Source organism: Stenella coeruleoalba, assembly GCF_951394435.1.
Source record: "Stenella coeruleoalba genome assembly, chromosome: 8".
In the NCBI taxonomy this organism is placed as follows: Eukaryota; Metazoa; Chordata; class Mammalia; order Artiodactyla; family Delphinidae; genus Stenella; species Stenella coeruleoalba.
Genome location: NC_137154.1, coordinates 59821633 through 59846384, shown reverse-complemented (window position 1 = coordinate 59846384; position 24752 = coordinate 59821633). Strand labels below are relative to the sequence as shown.

Below are 24752 nucleotides of genomic sequence, written 5' to 3'. Positions count from 1 at the left end.
AATAATTACTATGTACCAAATTCTGTGCTCTGCACTTCATATACACAGTTTATATATGTGAGACACATAGAGCTATATAATACATGGTCTGTGCTTAATAAATCGCAGCTGCTATCAAAGTGCTATGATTCAGTCAACTGCTAACACATTCTAAGTGCTACATATATCATAAAGGCATGATCCCCACACAGCAAGGTAGAGTGGAAAGAGCACTGACTCTGGTTCCTTGTTCAGAACTACCATTTACCAGCTGCGTGATCTTGGGCAAGTCTGTTCTCTTCTTGGGCCTCCGTGTCTTCCTCTGCACAATGGGATAACAATACCTATGTTCTCAATAGGGATGTGCTGAGGATCAAATAAAATATTGGATGTGAAAACACTCTGGAAAATTTAAAGACACTTGACACAATAAATTTTAAGGTTCTTTTCATGCCAGAATTCTTTATTGTATGTGTTCTTTTTAAGCATTCCTTTGTAAAGAGCATTCCTTTTAGTTTTAAAAACAAAAGCTGGCCAACTTGATGGTTATTAAATTTAGAGAATACAGCAGACTCTACAGCTAGAATGAATGCTGTGAATGTAGGTAGAATTGGTAATACAAGAACCAGGTTTCAAAAGCACTTTTAATTTAACTGTCCCTTTGAATTATTAAATGCACACCTTGTTTAAAACTTTGTAGCCTAAATGGAACAAGATCATTTGCTATTAGAGATATTTTTCTTCATCTAAAAAGTAGAATGACCAGTGAGTATATTGCACATAGCAAGCCAGAGGTAAATGCATATTGAATTAAATTGAATTTTGACAATACAAAGTTATTTTAAAGAACAGATCTCTCTCATGGTAAGAAAACCTAGATCAAAATAATGAGAAAAAACTAAATCCGAACCGATGAGTCTCCATAAATGTCTATGTGCTAATAATGTCTTATCTTTCTGTATTATTTTACTATTTACAAAGCACTTTCATATATACTATCTCATTTAATCCCCACAAAAATACTGTGGGAAAAAAGAGTTATAATTCCAGTTTTATGGAGAGGATATTTAAGCTCAACTAAGAGGTAGTGGTAGAGGATATTTAAGCTCAACTAAGAGGTAGTGGAAGTGGGATTTGAACTCAAGTCTACCATTGTTCAGAGGCTATGATCTTCTCCCACATTGCACTGAACTAGAAGATTTGACTGAAGATTTGGGTAGATTGCTGGCCACAGTGTGACAACTATCAGATTTAACTTTGAACTCTGTGTACAAAGTGAGAATTACATTTGCATCTTTATGCCCACTTGGAGAACAACTGAGTTGTCAGATGATAAAAACATATGGGCAATTCCCTCATTACTTAGAATAGGGGTTGGCAAACTTTATGTGTAAAGAACTATATAGTAAGTATTTTAGGCTTTGTGGGCCATGTAGTTTCTGTCACAGCTACTCAACTCTGTAGTTCTAGCAGAAAGTAACCATAGACGATATTTAAATGAATGAGGAAGACTATGTTCCAACAATACTTTATTTATAAAACAGGCAGTGGGCTGGCTTTGGCCTGGGGCCTGTAGTTTACCGCCCTGACTTAGAAAAAATGCCAGAGGAATACAGCTTTTTAATATTCATTTGTTTATGATTTGGAACAGTGAACAGTCTAACTGGTTTTATCTCCGCTTCTTTAATGTTCCTTTTGAGATATTTTGCTGTTGAGTCTTAAATGTAAATATATATTCTATCCTCTCTCTCTCCTAAATAATCACTCAAAATTAGTGGAGTATATCTCAAATATTTTGTCATCTGTTTTTGATTTAGCACAGTCTTTCTTTTATCTTTTGTGTACATATGTATTTTAAAAGTTTATTTTATTTTTTTTTATTTTTATTTTTTTGCGGTACGCGGGCCTCTCAACGCTGTGGTGTCACCCCGTTGTGGAGCACAGGCTGCGGATGCGCAGGCTCAGCGGCCATGGCTCACGGGCCCAGCCGCTCCGCGGCATGTGGGATTTTCCCAGACTGGGGCACAAACCCGTGTCCCCTGCATCCACAGGCGGACTTTCAACCACTGCGCCACCAGGGAAGCCCAAAAGTTTATTTTTAAGGCAAGATAACTTTGTGTCTTTGCCTCACAATCACCTTTCACTTCTTTTTTTTTTTTTTTTTTTTGTGGTACGCGGGCCTCTCGCTGTTGTGGCCTCTTCCGTTGCGGAGCACAGGCTGCGGACGCGCAGGCTCAGCGGCCATGGCTCATGGGCCCAGCCACTCCGCGGCATGTGGGATCTTCCCGAACTGGGGCACGAACCCGTGTACCCTGCATCGGCAGGCGGACTCTCAACCACTGCGCTACCAGGGAAGCCCACCTTTCTCTTCTTTTATCCAGGACTTGTTTTTGTCATTTCCTCCAGTTAATATTTTTTTTACCAACTTTATCCTTTCTTTTGACATACTAAGGAATTCTTTATTGCTTATGATATATTTATAATTCTGTTTCCTGCCTGCACCCCACCGAAAGTAATCTCTCTTTGACTTTTGCTTGAGAAACTTCCATTGCCTACAACTATCTCTAATTTTATCCTATCTGATTTCAGAATTTTTCCACTACATGCCTCTCTTCCCAACTCTTAGCTTCAGATCAATTTCTTTCACTGTTCATTCTGTTTCTCCTTTCTTGACCCCCTCTCTGTTCTCCCAACCCCCTAATCCCTGGAACACTACCCAGTTGGGGACTGCTCTTTCACTTGGATAGTTCCATTTAACCAGGACTCCTCCTCCCTCTGATACACTTCCTCCTTTTTAAAGGGCTGACAAACAGTCGTCCTTTTCTGAGCCTGTAACTCAGGCTTAGGATGGTGAGATAATATGTAATAATTGGGTTATGAAAAAAGCAGATGATTTCCAATTCTGCCTGGACCTTGTACAGCTCTGAAGTATCCACATGCAGCAACTGAATGCCATTTTCCATGTCAACTCAAATATCATTCTTTCTAATTTATCTTTGAGCCATGCACACTCAGACTCCATTTGCTTTTGTTTACTGTTAACAGAAGCTGCAACATTCATGCAGAAATAATCATGGACTTGGCTGATAGAACACAAGGAAGAAGAGAAAAGGGAAATAGAAAACCTCTGTGTCATTTGACTGCTCTGTCAGCATAAAAACTGCTAGTTCTCAGTTCTCAGCTTAATGATCAGTTTTAAAGGATACTGTAGAGTTTGTCTATTTTGGAATCATTTTTCAGCTGATAACTCACCAAATCTTTTGGCTTAGCCTCCTGAGCATGCAGATAGATACAGTGAAATAATAAGATATAAGATGGAAAATCTCTTCCGTTTGTCTTGGTGTTTGATAATGTATGCGACCTCTCTGGGTGGTTTAAGCGGTTTAGGTGCATTCTATGAAAAGGGAGCTTTTAATGACAAAACTAATGTGATTATCTGAGTGAGGGTGAGAGCCGTATTGAAGCCTTAGAGAAAGAAAATCTGTTAGAAAAGCTGAATGTATCTGCTTAATCCTTTCTCTAATGTGGATGGACCATACTCTCTGAGAAGAGATGGGTTTTTTTTTTTTAAACCTATCTTCTTTCCTTCTCCTTTAAAAACATTTTCTTTGCCTTCTTTTTCTCTCTTATTCAAATGCTTATCCTCATAGGTACAGGGACACTTAAAGCTTTTAAACAATTCATTATCTTCACTTTCTCTGGTGTACATGGGTCAAAAAGCAGAACCTAAATATTTGGGTACAGAGTTGATTAGTTTGGTACTAAGATTACAATGTTCTACTATCTCCATAATTTCTACACTCTTTAACACAGAATTATTAAAATGGACCTCTTATGCTCTTTTTACATTTTTCCTGAATGTTCACATTTGTTCTAGGAAGTAGAAAGTGAATTAAGTCTGTCCATTTCCTGAACCTCATTTTGCTCTACTCTTTTACAGTTTCCTTTTCACTATTGCATAATAAGAAGTTTTATAATTTTATATTGCCACAGAATCCCTTCTATCTAAGTTTCTACCTAAAACAAATAAACTTAGAAAAATATAATCTAAGAATAAAAAAATATTTGTTTAAAAAATTAAGCATGAGGCTACAGATATGTTTAGGTACTGTACGTGTTGTTATTTTTCTCTTATATTATAACTTCTAGGTTGAGTGTGTGTAGTGTAGTGGTTACAAATGGAAACTTCAGAGTGGGTCTGCATTTGAATCCCCGTTCTGCTACTTCCTAGCTGTTTGACTTTGGAGAAGTTTCTTAACCTCTCTGTGCTTTAATTTCCTCAACTGCAAAATGGGGATAATAATAATTATAGTGCTTCTTAGGGTCATTATGAGGATTTAATAGGACCTGGTGTATAGTAAGCACTAAGTTGATGCTAGTTATATGCATATAATTATTATTATATGATATCAAAGAGATATTCGTATACCAGGACTTTGTAGCCAAAGTTTGGGTTCAGAACTTATATTCACAGTTTTAAATTTGTGTGTCTGTAGCAGACCTCTCTGAGCTTATTTCCTTTCCTGTGAAATGCAGATGGTTATTATATGTTTCTCCCCGGGTCATTGTAGGGAAAGCACCTGACCTCAAGGAATAGTCAATAGTTTTACTAGCAGACTCAGCCCCAGCTGCCCCCTTATCAGTAGATTTATAGTCTAAGTAGGAATGCTGTGCCTTTTGTAGAAATTGTTTAGAAGTTACTGTTTGCTAGTGTCTACAAAATAAATGGAAAGTGTAGTACAGGGGCTACCTCAGTGCTGAGTATTTCGGATGGCAGTGGTTGGCAGAGAAGCTTTCCTTGTCTGATTAGATGACAGTCCCTAAGTAAATAATCAACAAACCAAGTGCTTGCCCTCATCAGATGGGTAATACCTGCAAATTATCAGGCGTAAGCTGAAGTGTTATATGAGGTTGAACCAAAAATGCCAATATTTGTGTTTGACTTATAAACATGGCAATTTCATATGGTTCGGCTTAACATTTACATATTTTGTGTATCCTATAGATCTTTAATAAAAGTATATGACTGTATCCTGTTGAATTACTAGTCTTTAAATAAGCATGGGAATAGTGCTGAGGTTTTGCTAGTATAATTTAAGTATTTTGGGGAAAACTTTATTTACTCTTGGCTACTAAAATTCTTAATGGAATTCCCTCAGTATCCATGGTATCCTCAGGGGATTGGTTCCAGGAGCCCCTGTGTATACCAGAATCCATGGAAGCTCAAGTCCCTTATGTAAAATGGTGTAGTATAGTCAGTGGGCCTCTGTATCCATGGGTTTCCCATCCGTGAATTTAATCAACCTCAGGTGGAAATGTCCATGCATGGATGCCAAACTTGTGGATATGGAGGGCTGACTATATATTTATTGAAAAAAATCCGTGTATAAATGGACCCACTCAGTTCAAACCTGTGTTTTTCAAGGGTCAACTGTACATAGAGAAATGTAGAGAGTGTGTCTTTTATCTAGAGGATGATGCTTAGACTCACAGAACCTTTGAGTTAGAGAGGAAATTTAGAAACACCTAAAACAACAAAATTCTCTTATTTTAAATATTTGTAAACAAATTTTAAGTGATATTTTTCAGACCTACTGTCTATCTTACTGGTAGAATTATCAGCTGGTACTTCCTTCCTATAAGGCAGTTTGACATGATGTAGCAAAGGCCTAAAAAATGTTTATTTCCTTCAAACCAATAATTCCTCTAAGAATTTATCTCAGGAAAACAAGGGTAGATAGGTAGATAGATAGATAGATAGATAAATTTAGCCCCAAGGATATTTATTGTAGCCTTACTTGCAATAGTAAAAGATTGGGGATGATTCAAATGACCAATTATAGAGTTTCTTCAACTATTCCTCAACTCCCCATCCTGATTGCTCCCCTGTGAATTTCCTCATGTTGGTCAGTGTCCTTATTAGAGTGTGGTGCTCAGAATTGGACACAGTACTCCAAGGGTGCTCTGACCTCACAGAGGACAGTGGGCCCAGGATTGCCCTTAATCTGGACATGGAATTTCTATCAGCAGAGGCCAAGTTTCTGACCAGGATGTTCTCTCTGTGTAAGTGGGGCTGCCAAAACCCAAGTATTGTCAGCTGGTGCCAGTCCCCAGCCATGCTTGTGTCTCTTAGGGAGTGACAGTAACTGCTGTTTGCAGAGATGGCTATTCATAGGGACTCCTTTTCTTTGCCTGACAGAGGCCCAGTGTTCTAGCTCTGAGAGGGGATCTGATGCCAGCATGTGAGTCACACTCACTTGTTACTGTTCTCTTCGAGAGTATTAGGCCACTTGCTGCTGCATATCAGCACTCCCTTCTCCCCCTGCCCAGCTTGCACTGTCACCCGGCCTCATCTACCATGCTGTGCTTGAACCTAATGCTCTTCTCTGCATTGCATGGGTCTACTCCGTAGTTTTGTGCTGCATTTTGAAAGAGCTAAGTCCAGTGGGGTGTCCACATGCAGGAAAGAATGCTGATCAACTGTTGGCATTAGATAGTTTAATAAATTCTATGATTGGTTCTTGATTTCCATATATTCTTGAGTATTTCTAATTGGCATATTTCTCAGGAACATTTTCTGAGAAAAGGGCTATGCAATTAGGTATTTTTGACTTACCATGAATAATTGAGAGTTGTCAGAATAGCAAAACAATCTTTTGCCTTTTCTCTTCAATATGCATTTCCTTATTGCTTTAGGCTTGATAGGTTTTTGCAGCTTTCAGTTTAGTTCAGTTCTGTTTCTTTCTTTTTTTTACATATAAATTAATTTATTTTTAGCTGTGTTGGGTCTTCGTTGTTGCACGGGGGCTTTCTCTGGTTGCGGCGAGCGGGGGCTACTCTTTGTTGTGGTGCGTGAGTTTCTCATTGCGGTGGCATCTCTTGCTGCGGAGCACGGGCTCTAGGTGCATGGGCTTCGGTAGTTTTCACGCACAGGCTTAGTTGCTCTGCGGCATGTGGGATCTTCCCAGACCAGGGAAGGCATTGGCAGGCAGATTCTTAAGCACTGCACCACCAGGGAAGTCCCAGCATGGTTTTTTAAATTTAAAAAAAAAAAAATTTTTTTTTTTGGATTCTACATATAAGAGAGATAGATCATATAGTATTTGCCTTTCTCTGTCTGACTGATTTCACTTAGCATAATGCCCTTAAATTCTACCCATGTTGTCACAAATGGCAAGATTTCATTCTTTTTTATGGCTTAATAATATTCCATCATATACATGTACCATATCTCCTTTATTCATTCATCCGTTGATGAACATTTAGGTTGTTTCCATATCTTGGCCATTGTAAATAATGCTGCAATGAACATGGAGATGCATATATCTTTTCGGATTAGTGTTTTTGTTTTCCTTGGGTAAATACCCAGAAGTGGAATTGCCGGATTTTATGGCATTTCTAGTTTTAGGTTTTTGAGGAAGCCTCCATACTGTTTTCAAAGTGGTGTACCAATTTACATTCCTACCAACAGTGCATAGGGTTCCCTTTTCTCCACATCCTTGCCAACACTTGTCATTTTCATAATAGCCATTCTAACAGATGTGAGGTGATATCTCATTGTACTCTTGATTTGCATTTTCCTTTTGATTAATGATGTAGAGCATCTTTTCATATACCTGTTGGCCATCTGTATGTCTTCTTTGGAAAACTGTCTATTCAGATCTTCTGCCCATTTTTAATAGGATTTGTTGTTGTTGTTGTTGAGTTGTATGAGTTCTTTATATATTTCGGATGTTAGCCCTTTATCAGATATATGATTTGCAGATATTTTCTCCCATTCAGTGGGTGGCCTTTTCGTTTGTTGATGGTTTCCTCTGCTATGCAGGACGCTTTTAGTTTGATGAAATCCCACTTGTTTATTTTTGCTTTTGTTGCTTCAGGAGTTGTGGCTCACAGGCTCTGGAGCGCAGGCTCAGTAGTTGTGGCACACAGGCTTAGTTGGTCCACGGCATGTGGGGTCTTCCCAGACCAGGGCTCGAACCTGTGTCCCCTGCATTGGCAGGCGGATTCTTAACCACTGTGCCACCAGGGAAGCCCCCCATTGTATATTCTTGATTTGTCATAAGTTAATTGACCATATATGCATGGGTTTATTTCTGGTCTCTCTATTCTGTTTCATTGATCTACGTGTCTGTTTTTATGCCAGTACCATATTGGTTTTTTTTCGTTTTGTTTTTTTTTTTTTGCGGTACGCTGGGCTCTTACTGTTGTGGCCTCTCCTGTAGCGGAGCACAGGCTCCGGACGCGCAGGCTCCGCAGCCAGGCTCATGGGCCCAGCCGCTCCGTGGCATGTGGGATCTTTCCAGACTGGGGCACGAACCCGTGTCCCCTGCATCAGCAGGCGGACTCTCAACCACTGCACCGCCAGGGAAGCCGCATATTGTTTTAATTAATACAGGTTTGTAATATAGTTTGAAATCAGAGAGTGTGATGCCTTTACTATTGTTCTTTCTCAAGATTGCTTTGGCCATTTGGGGTCTTTTATGGTTCCACACAAATTTTAGAATTTTTAATTTTATTTCTGTGAAAAATATCATTGGAATTTTGATAAGGATAGCATTGAATCTGTATATTGCTTTGTGTATGGATATTTTAACAATATTAATTCTTCCAATCCATGAGCATGAAATATATTTTCATTTATTTGTGTCTTCTTCAATTTTTTCATTAATGTCTTGTTTTTTTTTTTTTTTTTGCGGTACGCAGGCCTCTCACTGTTGTGGCCTCTCCCGTTGCGGAGCACAGGCTCCGGACGCACAGGCTCAGCAGCCGTGGCTCACGGGCCCAGCCACTCCGCGGCATGTGGGATCTTCCTGGACCAGGGCACGAACCCGTGTCCCCTGCATCGGCAGGCAGACTCTCAACCACTGCGCCACCAGGGAAGCCCAATGTCTTGTATTTTTTAATATATAGGTCTTTCATGTCTAAAATACCTCCTCCCAGGTATTTTATTCTTTTTTGTTTGTTTGTTTTTTGTTTTTTTGTTTTTTTGGTGGTACGCGGGCTTCTCACTGCTGTGGCCTCTCCCGCTGTGGAGCACAGGCTCTGGACGCGCAGGCTCAGCGGCCATGGCTCACAGGCCCAGCCGCTTCACGGCACGTGGGATCCTCCTGGACCGGGGCACGAACCCCTGTCCCCTGCATCGGCAGGCGGACTCCCAACCACTGCGCCACCAGGGAAGCCCTATTTTATTCTTTTTGATGTAATTGTAAATGGGATTGTTTTCTTAATTTCTCTTTCTGATAGTTCATTATTAGTATATAGAAACACAGAAGATTTTTGTATGTTGGTTTTGTTTCTTGCAAGTTTACTGAATTCATTGATTTTTCTTAATAAATTCATTAATTTTTCCAACAGTTTTTTTTTTGGCCACACCACACGGCTTGTGGGATCTTACTTCCCTGACCAGGGATCGAACCCATGCCTCCTGCAGTGCAAGTGTGGAGTCCTAACCACTGGACTGCCAGGGAATTTCCTCTAACAGTTTTTTGATGGAGCCTTTATGGTTTTTTATATATAATATCATGTCATCTGCAAATAGAGGTAGTTTTACTTACTCCTTTCAGATTTAGATGCCTTTTATTTCTTTTTCTTACCTAATTGCTCTGGCTAGGACTTCCAATAGTATGTTGAATAAAAGTGGTGAGAGTGGGCATCCTTGTCTTGTTCCTGATCTTAGAGTAAAAGCTTTCAGCTTTTCACTGTGAGTATGATGTTTGCTCTGGGCTTGTCATATACAACCTTTATTATGTTGAAGTATGTCCCCTCTATACCCAGTTTGTTGAGAGTTTTTATTTTTAATCATAAATAGATGTTGAATTTTGTCAAATACTTCTTTTGCATCTATTAAGATGATCATTTAATTTTTATCCTTTATTTTGTTAATATGGTGGTTCACATTGACTGATTTATTGATGTTGAACCATCCTTGCTTCCCTGGATAAATCCTACTTGATCACGGTATATGATCCTTTTAGTGTATCATTGAATTCGGTTTGCTAATATTTTGTTGAGGATTTTTGCATCTATGGTCATCGGGGATATTGGCCTGTAATTTTCTTTTCTTGTGGCATTCTTATGTAGTTTTGGTATCAGGGTAATTCTGGCCTTGTAAAATGAACTTGGAAGTGTTCCCTCCTTTTCTATTTTTTTGGAAGAGTTTAGGAAGGATTGATATTAATTCTTCCTTGAATGTTGGTAGAATTCACCTGTGAAACCATCAGGTCCTAGACTCTTGTTTTTTTGAAGGTTTTTGTTTACTGATTCAATCTCCTTACTAGTATTCAGCCTGTTTGGATTTTCTGTTTCATCATGATTCAGTCTTTTTTTTTGGCTGTACTGCACAGCATGTGAGATCTTAATTCCCCAACCAGGGATTGAACCTGTATCCTCTGCAGTGGAAGTGTGGAGTCTTAACCCCTGGACTGTCAAGGAAGTCCCCCATGATTCAGTCATGATAGGCTGCATGTTTCTAGGAATTTATGCATTTCTTCTAGGTTGTTGAATTTGATGACATATAATTGTTTATAGTACTCTGTTATGATCCTTTGTATTTCTGTGGTATCAGAAATACATAGGATCTGTAGTATCTGTAGTATCTCCTCTTTCATTTCTGATTTTATTTATTTGAGTTCTCTCTCTTTTTCTTGGTCACTCTGGCTAAAGATTTGCTAATTTTATTTTTCAAAATCCAGGTCTTAGTTTTATTAATTTTTTTTCTATTGCCATTCTCCGGACTGCAGTGTTTCCTGGAGGGGAGCTTTACATGTGTCTGGTGCCCTGGCTTTTATGTCTGGCACCCCAGTTTTTGTGGCTCCCACCCAGGGACACCCCTTGATCACCTGGCTCTGGTGGCTGGGGGGTTGGGTCTTACATTCCTGAGTCCCATGGGACTGTGCTATTGGAGCTCTGGTTCTTGTCAGGCTGCCACCCTCAGGGCACTGCATAGACAGCAGACTGAGGTACACCCCCTAGTCTTTTTGTGAAGGAGACTTCTTTGCTTGTTTGGAGCTTCTGCCTGAGGGGCAGGCTTCAGGTTTAACACGTATTTAGTGGCCTGCAAAGCTGCTCTTAAGGGATGTAGGCCATGGATGCCATCTTGGTGCTTTCCCTCTGCCTTGCTTCAGCTTGCTGATATCACCTAGAAAAGAGCTTATACACTCATCTGGAGCCCTGTTTTTTGTGACTGCCCAGTGGACACTTCCAGATCACCTGACTCTGGTGGCCAACAGGGCTTATGCTTGCAGTCCCACAGCACTGTATATATTTGCATACTTTTAAAAGCTAGTGCTTGAGGGTCTGGCTTCTAGTCATCCTGAATGAAAGGGCTAAGATCCTCCCTTTTGGGATGCTGACAGGTTTTGGCATGTCCTCAACTACTTGGAGTTATTAAAAATATAATAGGCTGCTTGGATAAGCACAAAGGTTTGAAAGACACCCAAGAGCTAAGGCAGGGTTGAACAACAAGGTTCATCTCCTACACGAGGCCACTCCTTCATGACTGGGAGAGGTGGTTTTTTCTATTATATAGAAACTAACACAGAGAGTCAAACAAAATGAAGAAATAGAGGAATATGTTCCAAATGAAAGAACAAGATAAAACCTCAGAAAAAAATCTTAATGAGAGAGATATTAATTTACCTGATAAAGAGTTCAAAGTAATGGTCATAAAGATGCTCACTGAACTGGGGAGCAAGAATGGATGAACACAGAATTTCAGCAAAGAGATGGAATATATAAAAAAAGTACCGCATAGAAGTCACAAAGCTGAAGAATACAATAACTGAAAAAAATTACACTGGAGGGGTTCAACAGCAGATTAGATGAAACAGAAGACAGGATCAGTCAACACAAAGACAGGGCAGTAGGACTTACCCAGTCAGAGCAGCAGAATGAAAAAAAGTGAAAATAGCTTAAGGGACTTATAGACTAACATTTACATCAGGTGGTCTAACGTTCACATCATAGGGTTCCCAGAAGGAGAAGAGAGAGAGAAAGGGGCAGAAATCTTATTTGAAGAAATAATAGGTGAAAGCTTCCCTAATCTTCCAGATCCAGGAATCCCAGAGTGTTCCAAATAAGAGGAATCCAAACAGACCCATACCAAGACACATTATATTTAAAATGTCAAAAGTTAAATACAAGGAGAAAATATTAAAAAACAACAAGAAAAAGCAATTTGTTACAGGCAAGGGAGCTCCCATAAGACTATGAGCAGATTTTTTAGCAGAAACTTTGCAGGCCAGAAGGGAAAGACACACTATATAAGGTGCTGAAAGAAAAAACCTTTCAACTAAGAATACTCTACCTGGCAGTTATCATTCAGAAGTGAAGGAGAGATAGAGTTTACCAGACAAGCAAAAGCTAAAGGAGTTCATCACCATTAAACCAGCCTTATAAGAAATGTTAAAAGGTACTTCTTTAAACTGAAAAGAAAGGGCACTAAGTAGTAACAAGAACTCATATGAAAGAATAAATCTCACTGGAAAGGCAAATATATAGTAAAGGTAGTGGATTAATTACTTACAAAACTAGTATGAAGGCCAAAAAAATCAAAGGTAGTAAAAATAACTATGATTACAATAACTTGTTAAGGATATACAAAAGAAAAAGATGTAGAATGTGACTTCAGAATTATAAAATGGGGGAGTAATAATGTTGAGCTTTTCAGTGAGATCAAACTTAAGTTGTTATCAACTTAAAATAGACTTTTATTGATATAAATTGTTATATGTAAGCCTCATGGTAACCACAAAACAAAAACTTATAGTAAATATACAAAAGATAGAGAGGAATATAAACATACCACTAAAGAAAGTCATCAAGCCACAGAGGAAGAGAGCAAGAGACAAAGAAAGAAAGGAGCTAGAGGAGCTACATAAACAGCCAGAAAACAATGAACAAAATGGCAATAAGCACATATATATTAATAATTACTTTAAATGTAAATGGACCGAATTCTCTAATCAACAGACATAGAGTGGTTGAATGAATAAAAAACCAAGACCCATCAATATGTTGCCTATAAGAGACTCACTTTAGATGTAAGGACACGAACAGACTGAAAGTGAAGGGATGGAAAATGATATTCCATGCAAATGGAAACCAAAAGAAAGCTGGGGTAGCTATACTTATATTAGACAAAATAGACTTTAAAATAAAGACTATAATGATATACAAAACAGTGTGTTACATAATGATAAGGGAGTCAATTCAACAAGAATATATAACATTTGTAAATATTTTTGTGCCCAACATAGGAGAACCTAAATATGTAAAGCAGATATTAACAGACCTAAAGGGAGAAATAGACAGCAGTACATGAACAGTAGGGGACCTTAATACCCCACTAACATCAATAGATAGATTATCCAGGCAGAAAATCAATAAGGAAACATTGATTTTAAACAGCACGTTAGACTAGATGGACTTAACAGATATTTATAGAACATTCTATCTCAGAGCAACAGAATATACATTCTTCTCAAGTACACATAGAACATTTTCTAAGATAGATGAAATGTTAGGCCACAAACAAGTCTTAGTAAATTTAAGAGGATTGAAATCATATGAAGCATCATTTCCAACCACAGTGATATGAATCTAGAAATAAATTACACAAAGGAAACTGGAAAATTCACAAATATTTGGAGATAAAGCAACATGCTATTGAACAACCAATGGGTCAAAGAAGAAATTAAAAGAGAAATTTAAAAACTACCTTGAGACAAATGAAAATGGAAATGTAACATACCAGAATTTATGGGATGCAGCAAAAACACTTCTGGGAGGGAAGTTCATAGTGATAAATGCCTACCTCAAGAAAAGTCTCTAATAAACAATCTAAATGTACACCTCAAGGAACTAGAAAAAGAACAAGTGAAGCTCCAAGTCAGTAGAAGGAAAGAAATAAAGATTAGAGCAGAAATAAATGAAATATAGACTGTATACTTCAGCTTTAACATCACTATCTAGAGTTCAATATTTGTTTATAAATTTTTTGAGGTAAAATTTACATACAAATTGTGTGTTGTTTGTTGTATAGTCCAGACCCCTATGAAGATAAGAAATATTTTCATAACCTTGAAATTTCCCCATGTCCCTGACTAGTCAGTCCTGCCTTTGCTCCCAACCCCAAGTATTACCTGTGACTTTTAGCTCTGATTATAGTCGAGTGTTAGGAGTATTTTGAACTGGGGAGCTGCCTGATATGCTTCTTATAATGTTACAGATGTAGGAGCTTGGTGTAGTTTTTCCAAAAGAAATTTCATAAATTTTGCATTTTCATAAAAATATAGTCATTCATTCAGCAAACTAGCTGCCAGATGCCTTGCTAAGTACCATGGGAGACATTCTGGAATCAAATGAGTGCGGTACCAGCTCTGATAGAAATAAGCACAGGATGAGGAGGCACAAAGAAGGGAGTGATTTAGTTCTCCCTGACTTGAGGGCATAGGCAACAATGGCCTCATAGAGGAGGTGACACTTGAGCTGCGTTGAAGAAGATGAGTTGGTGTTTGCCAGGCAATAGTGGAGTGGGAAAAGGGCATTTCAGTGTGAGCGAAGGCAGTGAGGAGGGAAAGAAGTTGGTGTGGTGGGAATGGTTTTGCTAGGCTGGAGCAAAGGCTGCAGAAGATAAACCTAGAGTGGTAAGTGGGGAGGACTTTGCATACCATGCAAATGACTTTGGTTTATTTCTGTAGTTTGGGGAGTAATTTGAAAGGTTTATTCATTTATGAAGGTGGTTATATGCAATAGATAGAAATTGTCAGGCAATGCCGTTAGATGCTTAAGATTGTTTTATGATCAAATCAAACTCATATTTCTTCTTTGTTTTATTAAACTGTAATTTTATATTTTTATTCGACTCTTCTCCCTTTTATCTCTCTAAAATGACAGGTAGTGTGCCAGTATTTGAAAAATCCCAATGTATCTGATACATGGCTGCTGCAGAATATTTTCCAAGCTCTGAATGTATATTACAATTATTCGGGCCAGGCGAGATGCCTGAATATATCAGAGACAGCAACCAGCAGTCTGGGAGCCCTGGGTTGGAGCTATCAGGTAAGTGTGTATATTTCCCCAAGCGGAACTTACTTTTCACTGATATGGTTGTGCTATAACAGAGAATTTGCAAGATTTTATCACCTGGATCCAAATCTGAGTTCTATTACCTTATACTTTGAGACTATGGATAAGTTTCCTCATTCATACATTCATTAAATACCAATTCCATTTTTTTTTTTATTTTACTGAAGTAAAGTTGATTTACAATGTTGTGTTAATTTCTGCTGTACAGCAAATTGACTCAGTTATACATATATATATTCTTTTTCATATTCTTTCCCATTATGGTTTGTCACAGGATATTGAATATAGTTCCCTGTGCTATAGAGTAGGACCTCGTTGTTTATCTGTCTTATATATACTATATATACTAGTTCAGTTTGGTATTTAATCATCACAGAATATATTCTGAGTACTTACCACAAGTCAGGCACTTTTCTAGGCTCCAGAGACACAAAGGTAAATGAGATACGATCTAATCATCAAATATAGCTTGGTGGAAATGATAGGTAACTAAACTAATGGTTACAATAGATCTTGGTAAGTCCCATAAAGGTAGCATTTTATGGACATAGAAAAGAAGGGGGAGTCTAACTTGATTCTGTCTGAGCCTCCATTCATTCCTTCATCTGTACAATGAGACTAGTAATAATAATAGTAATACTTTCCTCCAGAGTTGTTTTGAGGATTAAATGTGATAATAGATGTGAAATGAAGCAGTTTGCAAAGAAGGAATGTATAGCCCCAACTTCTGTGACTTCTCAGCTGAGCCTTTCCAGGAATAATGAGAGGTGGTATGGCATAAAGAACAGGGGCTCTGAAGCCAGACTCCCTGAGTTCAAACCCTGGCTTTACTGCTTACAGGCTGTATGATCTTGGTCAATTTCTTTAACATTTTATGCCTCATCTTCTCACTGGAATCTCTCCTGGTTTGCTTTTTCAGACCTGCACAGAAATGGTCATGCCCTTCTGTTCTAATGGTATTGATGACATGTTCGAACCTCACTCGTGGAACTTTAAGGAATTTTCTGATGACTGTTTTAAACAGTGGGGTGTGAAACCAAGGCCCTCTTGGATCCCTACTATGTATGGAGGCAAAAACATCAGTTCACACACGAACATCATTTTCAGGTGAATTTTTGCTGATCCAAAGAAAACTTTGGTTGACGGAGACATTTTTAGAATAGCTGAGAAAAGAGAACCAGGAAAATGCTGCACAGTTAGAACAATATAGAATACAGCAGTGGTATCCATCATGTTTTTCTACTTCTTGAAAGACAGAGGATGCTGAGAGGTGATATGAATTTTTGCTCTATTACCAGTATGCTTAAAGGCTTAAAAACAACAGCAGCAAAGTTAAAATATTAAAAAAATACTCTCCAACACAAAGTGAAGCATCATCTGTTGTTCTCAATTTGTGTTACTATTGTTATCAATGATAATAAAAAATTTTAATATATATTTAACAAACACTTTTGAAGTGCCCACTCTGTTCTGTCCCAGGCACTGTATGAGGCACTTTAAATAAATTACTTAATTCAATTCTCACAACAACCCTTGGAAGCAGTTTTTATAGTCCCTTTTTTACTGAGGAGAAAAGTGAAGGTCACTGTGAGCAGTCACTTGCCAAAACTCATCCAGCTTTGTTTTAGTTACCAAGTGATAAAGTCAGTTTGCAACCTTGGTGTGTCTGACTACAAAACCCGTGTTTGTTCTTCTGTTACACTGCTGCACTAGTAGTGTCATATTTGGTATTGGTTCACGTTGGAGTTAATTGAGTAGACTCTATGTGTCTGATTGCAACTTCAAAATTTCCATGTTTTGGCTTGAATATTAGGTTGTTAGTTATTAAAATAGCAACCATTTAATTAAAAATTTCCCCAAATCTATATGGAGATAGTAGAGAGATACCTGTACATATCCCTTAAACGGGACCTATTGTTTAAATTGTAAATGTCATTCTTTTACAAACTCTTCTAAACAGAGTTACATTTGACCTTCTAGACATGGCCAATAGCTTTTAGGAGTGAGGAATGCTGTTTTGACTGAAGGATCACTCTCTGGGTTTAGGCCAGTGGCACTGCCCATTTTGCAAAAGAGCCTCTGTCTTATTGGGTTCATGCTATTTTCTCACTCAGTAGGGTACCTGCCCCCACTGTATGGAAAACTTAAAGATTCTTTTTAATTTCCTGAAATTGTTTTCCTTGTCCTCAATAGGAGTCTGCAAAACTATACTTTTCATCTCAACCTTATGAAGTGACAGTTGAGCAAATAAGTATATTTAAGGTATTTAAGGAACCTGCCAAGTTAGGATGTTTGAAATCAGGAAAACATGAAAGGACTGAGAGGACTGAAAAAGGCTTACGTATAAGCCTTGGGTGTCCAAGGTCATCTTTGTTGCCTCAGAGGAGGAAGTACTTTGTCATGTTCTTGTTTTTCTTTAGGACCTTACCTCCAAGTAGTATTTGTATGGATTTCTCTAGCGTGCTGATGCTGTAAGCTCAAATCTGAAGTTCAAGTTGAATTGTAAAGTGGAGTCTTTAAATCCTTATATAAAGGTTTTAATATCTGAGTTTTCGTCAAATACATTATCCTTTTTTATTGGATTCATCCATTACAGATGAGTATTTTAGTGATCCATTTGTCCTTTTATACTGTTTTCCTCAGGGTATCAAAATAACAATCGTCATCATCATCATCATCATCATCAGTGGAAAGGATAGATTTTGTGAAAAAAGGTTGAGGAGTAGAACTGAAGCCAGTAGGTGGAAATTATGGCTCAGTGTTAAAAACTTCTAGCTCAGTGTAAGAAAGGACTTCCTAACAGAGTTGTGCAAAGGCAGAATGAGCTGTCTTAAATTACTTAAGCTCTTTGACCCTCAGTTTTCTCTTCTGTAAAATCACCCACAGAGTTGTTGTGATGCTTAAAAAATTTAACCTAGTGAAGTACTTGGCCCAGACCTAGCAAATATATATGCTCAAAAAATGTACGTTGAATGAATAAATGGAAGTATACTCTCAGCCTGTACTTTACCTTCTAGCCAACAGGGGACTTATCTGTCCCTGAATGTCCTTTCCTTCCCCTTTTTTCTTTTTCCTAAGGCTTGGGCATCCTCCAAGAAACCTTCCCTGACACCTCCAGGGAGGTTAGGTTTCCCCCACACACTTAGCTCCGCTAAGGCCTGTGACTATCCCTTAGCACCCTTTGTGGAAATTATCTGTTCGTGTTTCTATCTGCCCCATGAGACTGTAAACTTCTCAAAGACAGAGACTTTGTCTTAATCATCTCTGTGCCTTTAGCACCTGCTACAGTGACTGGCACAGAGTGAATGCCTAATATGTTTGATAAGGATGAGGAATGATATAAAGCTCAGAAAGGCTTCAGAGGCATGTGAAAGTTTAAAGGCAGAACTATATGAAAATGCTGGTTTACCTTTGTGCAGTGGCAAGACTACTTTTAAAAAGAAATCTTTTCCCATATGCTGCTAGGTGTGAAGAATTCAATGTAAAACTTAAGTTATTTAAAAATTCAAAATTCTACTGCTTTTCTGAAGAAAGCATATTCTGAAAGTAAAAGAGCAGCTTTAGGTGTGTCTGTTCTGTCTACTTAGTGGCCATCAGCTAGAAAACATTACTGGTTGATGAGTAAGAAAATGTCTAAGGAACCATGTGGAAAGTGTATTTTATGTTCATGCTTCTCTCAAGTCACCTCACACAAATCCACTGTGACTGCTTTTCTGGTTAGAAAATTCAGTCTGTTTTTAATGGTTGGATTAGAGATTTGCCAGTTAAGAGCTTGGGCTTTGAAGTCAGGGAGACCTGGGTGCCATTCTGCTTCTACCCTGAATTAGCTGCGTGGCCTCAGGCAAATTGCCAATTTTTATGAGTTATGAGTTAGAAATAATGACTACCTGCCAGAGTTACTTCGAGGAGTAGATAGATTATCATAGAAGTGAGCACTGTGAGGGCAGAGGTTTTGTCTGTTCATGGTTAAGTCACCTGTACCCAGTCAGTACCTGACACATAGTAGGCACTCAGTAAATGTGTTGAATGAATGAGGATTTAATAGTAGCTATTAATAGTTCCATTTCAGCAATTTTCTTATTCCACAGTGGTTTTGTTGGAAGGATTTATTTTTTTCCCCAACTCCAGTTGGTAAGAAATTATCTTACAAATGGTCATTTTCAGTTATTTAAATATAAATTCAAAAAGGAGTCTCTGAGAAGCTGGTTACTTTAACATCATTTCTCAGGCAAATTAATTGTTGCCAGCAATTAAGTGAGGCTCACTGTTGGGAATTTTATCCAGGCATCTAGATTCTCTCATGAAAGCCAGTATTTTTTTTTCCTGTAAATTTCCCAGTGACTGGTTTAGCTTTCACATGTCTAGAACCAAGAAATTCAAGTCCATGTGCATCTTAGGTCTCTCAGCAACTCCAAACACTGTTGCTAAGCCACTAGGCTGATTCAGATGACCTTTTAAATCAAATGCAGTTTGCTTATTATGTGGCTGTTGGGATAGCTTTTTTGTTTTGCAAATAATGGAGAGTTTCCTATCTGGGTTGGTCCTGTCAAATTGCAATAATGATAAAGGCCAGTTGTTCACTTAAGAGAATCCAACCCCTTGTGTAGTTTACTTTAAAAATTTATCTCATAGTTGAAAACTAAGGCTCCTATTTTGCATGTGAGTTTTTCCTCTTGTTTTTAACAAAACCCGCCAAAAAAAGTACATTTTTGGAGTGATTTTTTCCCCCAAGAATGATGTTGTTAAGTTGCAATTGAATTAATTTTTTTAAGAAGAAAAATGTGGTTAAAAGTGTGGTGAGGGTAGAACAGGGGTTTTAAACTTGTATTTCAAATACACATGTATTTAACGTACCTAAATGCATATTTCTTTTTTAATTTGTACATTTACCTAGAAAATTGATTGCATTAGTTTTCTGACCAAATTTCTGTGAGAAATGCTATTGCATCCCTTTTCATTATTCATTTACCTCTCAGAAGTATTAACACTTCTTATGCTTACAGAATATGATAATAACTCTAATAATGCTGCACATTCATGTGTTTTATAGTTTATACCTGATTTCCACATATATTATTCAACTTGGGCCTCACAATATCTCTGTGAGTGAGGGGCATTATCTTTCAAAAAATTTTTTTTGGTAATACACATGAGAATTGAGGTTCAGAGGGGTCAGGTGACTTACCCAAAGTCATGTGGCTTAATAGGGTATAAAACTTAGGTCTGCTGACTTAGTTCATTGTTTCTTGCCAGTATTACACATAACTGAAGGTCAGTCTCTCTATATTTATATGAATCACTTAGGTGAACTCTGCTTTCCCATGTAAAAAGTACTGAAGTGATTTACATGTTCCTAAACTTGCATGCGTGTATTTATAGATCTCTTTTGTGTAGGGCATCTGATGTAAGGCCACAAATAACTACATCTAACTTCACTAGGCATTAGTTTTCTCATCTCTAAGAGTTGTAATTAAACCTACCTCACATGGTTGATATAATGTGAGGTCAAATATGAAAGGCTTTGTAAACTTTAAACCAGTCAGAAATTGACAAACTGATCTTAAAATTCATCTAAAAATGCAAGGGACCCAGAATAGCTAAATCAATCTTGAAAAGGAAGAACAAATTTGAAGAACTCATACTTCCGGATTTCAAACTTTGTATAAAGCTACCGTAATCAATACAGTGTGATACTGGCATAAACATAGACATATAGATCAGTGGAAGAGAATTGACAGTCTAGAAGTCAGCCCTTATCTGTGTGGTTAATTGATTTTTGACAAGAATGCTAAGACAATTCATTGAGGAAAGAATAGTTTTTTTTAAGAAATGATGCTGGGAAAACTGGATATTCACAGGCAAAAGAATAAAGCTGGATCCCTATTTCATACTATACAAAAAAATTAACTCAAGATGGATCAAATGATTTAATTGATAATTCAATTTAAAACTGAGCAAGGATCTGAGTAGACATTTTTTTCAAAAAAGATATACAAAAGGCCAGTCAGCACATGAAAAAAATTCTCAATACCATCAGTCATTTGGGAAATGCAAATCAAGACCACAGTGAGATTCCATTTCACACCCACATAGGATGACTATAATCAAAAAGACACATAATAAATGTTGGTGAGGATACAGAGAATTTAGAACCCTCAGATGTAGTTTGTGGGAGTATAAAATAGTGCAGTCACTTTGGGAAACAGTTTGGCAGTTCATCAAAAGGTTAAGTCATTATATATCCCAGAAATTCCGTTCCTAGTTATATACCCAAAAGAAATGAAAATATTCATCCATGTGAAAACTTGTACACAAATGTTCATAGGAGTAATATTCATAATAGCCAAAAAGTGGAAACAACACAAATGTGCATCTGATGAATGGATAAATAAATGTGGCATATCCATATACAATAGAATATTTTTGGCAATAAAAAGGAAAAATGTACTGATACGTGCTACAACATGGATGAAACGAAAATATGTCAAAGTGAAAGAAGCCAATCACAGAAAACACCCATTATATAATTCCATTTATATGAGATGTCCAAAATAGGCAAATCTATAGAGATAGAAAGTAGATTAGTGGTTGCCTGGGGCTGAGAGTGAGGGGAAGTAGTAGAGGGGAATGGGGATTTGACTGCCAGTGAGTATAGGTTTCTCTTGGGGGTGATGAAAATGTTCTAAAATTGATCGTGATGATGGTTGCACATCTCTGAATACACTAAAAAACATTGAATTTGTACGATATAAGTGTCCCTTTTGTGGGAGGTGAATTATAGCTCAACAAAGCTGTTAACAAATATTATTAGGGATGCTGTCTGTGTTTGTATTGGCTTTTTTTTCAGCTAAACTAAATATCCTGTTTCAATAACTGATCCTGTTTACATCATTCTGAAATGTGTTGTGTGAACCAGCCAGGACTAATAACCTAATAGCATTTCCTTAATTTTAAAGCTAATGTAAAATGAGTATCTTGAGTAATGCCCAAAAGTTCTGATTCTAGATTCAGAGCAGTTTTTTCAGTCCTACCGCCCTATTTCCCAAAGTACTATACTAAGAGGGACATTTTTTTTAAAAAAATGGTTTGTTTTCTTAAAGAGCCAAGAGATAATTAACATTTTTAAATATGGAAATTTTTCTTTATCACTTTGGTATTTGGGTCTTAGGAAAGAAGGAGACTGGCTTTAATTGAAAGACTCCTATGTGCCTGACACTTATTAAACATATCCACATGTAGCATCTGATTTAACCCTTGAAGCAACCTTATGAGGTAGGCCTTGTTAACTCTACTTTACAGATAAGGAGACTGAGTCAGGTAACTTGTGTAAGGTCATACAGCTTTTGAGTGATGAAGCCAGGATTGGAATTCAGTCTTCTAAATTCCAAGTCCCAGTACAATCTAGGTTGATTCATGGGGCATCACCTTCAGTCTTCTCTGGTCCTATTTCTGTACCTGCTTGCAGAAATATTGTCAAACTCCAGGATAAAGCACCTTTCTATATGACAGATTAAATCCTCAGATCAAATCCCCCAGGTTATAAGCTTATAATTTTAGGTGTTATGCCTATAGTAGGTTTCTCCTATCTTATATTTGTGTAGATATAAAAAACTAATAATCTGTTTTTTTTTTCTTTCCCTCACTTAGCAATGGTGAAATAGACCCGTGGTCAGGAGGTGGAGTAACTAAGGATATTACAGACACCTTACTTGCGATCGTCATCCCAGAGGGAGCGCATCATCTAGATCTCCGAGCCAACAATGCCTTTGATCCCGTCACTGTGCTATTAGCCCGCTCCTTGGAAGTGAGACACATGAAGCAGTGGATCAAAGATTTCTATGCAAGTCTGGGAAAGATGCACTGAGTAACGTTAGATCATTTTCAGTTTCTTCTTTTAAGTTCATTCCACCCACACTTCCATTCACTTTGGTTTTCTGTACATAATTACTTTCCCTTGTTTATTAGATTTGGTGTGGTGAAGGTTGAGACAGAAGAGAACGTGATGGTGGTGATAGCAGCCATCCAATGACCTGAGTCCTTGCCATCTTTGTGCCACCTCCAGGAAGAATTTCTTCATGACAGCTTTCCCACACCATCAGTGGCCTTGATAACTAGAGCAGAGTATTGACTGCCTTTCACAAGAGGGGGGAGTCACTTCCTTGGTTTCTCTGAAAGCAGGGATTTATTGGTTTCGAAGTTGAAGTCTCTTTGGCCCATTTGTCACTAGCCCCTCTTCTACTTTCCCAAAAGGAAAAGCAGAAGATGGATAAAAATGATGTAATTGCAGCTGGTAGGAAGGATATCCAGTGCCAAACCAGGAAATGGGAACCATTTCTTTTGTGCTTGATTTAATGACTTTGAACTGTGCTGTAAATAAAGAATAGGGCTGGACCTTATACCTGTGTGTTGCTTCTGAAGCTCACTCCAGCTGTTGGGAATGCTGTGTGCGCTGGGCTTGGCTGTTTTTGTAAAGTCCTTTAATTTTCTCTCTTCTATTTGGCAGCTTTTCTTAGTTCTGGGATATTTGCCACCATGGTACTGCCAGTAAGAAATCTGGCCTTTTTCTGCTCCATTTCTCTTTGTTTCTGAGGTCAGTTTTGTGGTAGTTTGGTCAGGTTTTGCCAGTTTAGGAAAATGACTCTGTTTTCCTTTTCTTTTTACATCTGAGCAGGTTATATTCTGTGGTTACTGATGATACTTCAGTAAGAAGCCTTTAAAAACTGATGAATCAGCTATTCAGAAGGCAAAATATAATTATGTTCAGCATTTTGGTTTTTTAATTTTATTTTCTGGTGATTGTTATGCTGTCATTAAAGCCAGAAGTGTCAGGACACTAAGAGGCAGGTGCACAAGAATTTTTCTGTATGGCTTCCAAAAGACAAGCTGACTAATTCATGCAGGCAGCATATTTGACATTAATAAATGGCTGAGCCATTCCTATTTCCAAGGGGTTGGCTTCTTTCAAGCAGTTCTTACACTGAGACCTTTCTTCAGAAGGGCTTTTCTAGGATAACAAATAGGGTTGGATCAAAACCTTTCAGGGACAGAGAGAGAGACTAACAGTTTCTACTCTGTTGAAAGATTTCTTTTCCCTTGTTTCCTTTTATTTTCTCTCAGTTTTTTTTTTTCTTCACTCTGCCTTGGGAACATTTTCTGCTTTTTAAAAACTGTATCTTGAGCTTGAGTATTTCTAAAGCACTTATTTTTTTTTATAAAATGCAGATATAATGTTCATTCTCGGGTGGGAGACTGAAATATTCCCCTTACTTTCCCTGGCATCTGGGAGATACAGAAAAATCTTTGTCTGGTTTCGGAAGCCTTCAGTTCTCATTGTGATAAGTTGTCCATCAAAGCATTTGGTCACTATTTTCATTTCAGCATCAGAGAAAAGTCTGCTGGGGTGGGAATTTAAGGGTCAAGACAATACTAGTTTTTATTCTTTGTCAACTAAGAAGTTATATAATGCAGGGTTTATGGGCTTAATGGAGAATATTCTTACTATTTATTTTAGGCTATATTGATTTTAGGATATTTTCATTGAAACCTTTTTTACTTAAAATCTTTAAAATACTTTGCCACTTCATTTAATATTGATTGTTTGGATGAGTTGCATTTTTGTGAAGAGAAAAGTTGTCAAAAAATGATTGTTTTTTATGTACATGTTTTTTCTATGTACATTTCAT

The 24752-nt window shown here is 37.8% G+C and overlaps 1 protein-coding gene across 3 annotated transcripts in view; it reads left to right on the top strand.

The window, feature by feature from the left end:
• Positions 1 to 23958, top strand: part of PRCP (prolylcarboxypeptidase) — a 71485-nt gene extending 47527 nt beyond the window's left edge. The window contains exons 8-11 of one of the 3 annotated variants that reach the window (XM_079929994.1): positions 14878 to 15042; positions 15989 to 16176; positions 22717 to 22933; positions 23035 to 23958. In XM_079929994.1, coding sequence (XP_079786120.1) covers positions 14878 to 15042; positions 15989 to 16176; positions 22717 to 22933 — 570 coding nt within the window. In that variant the 3' untranslated portion in view covers positions 23035 to 23958. Of the gene's footprint in view, positions 1 to 14877; positions 15043 to 15988; positions 16177 to 22716 lie in introns of all 3 variants that reach the window. The other 2 variants (XM_079929995.1, XM_079929993.1) reach the window with 2 other exon arrangements.
• The last annotated feature ends 794 nt before the right edge of the window (positions 23959 to 24752 follow it).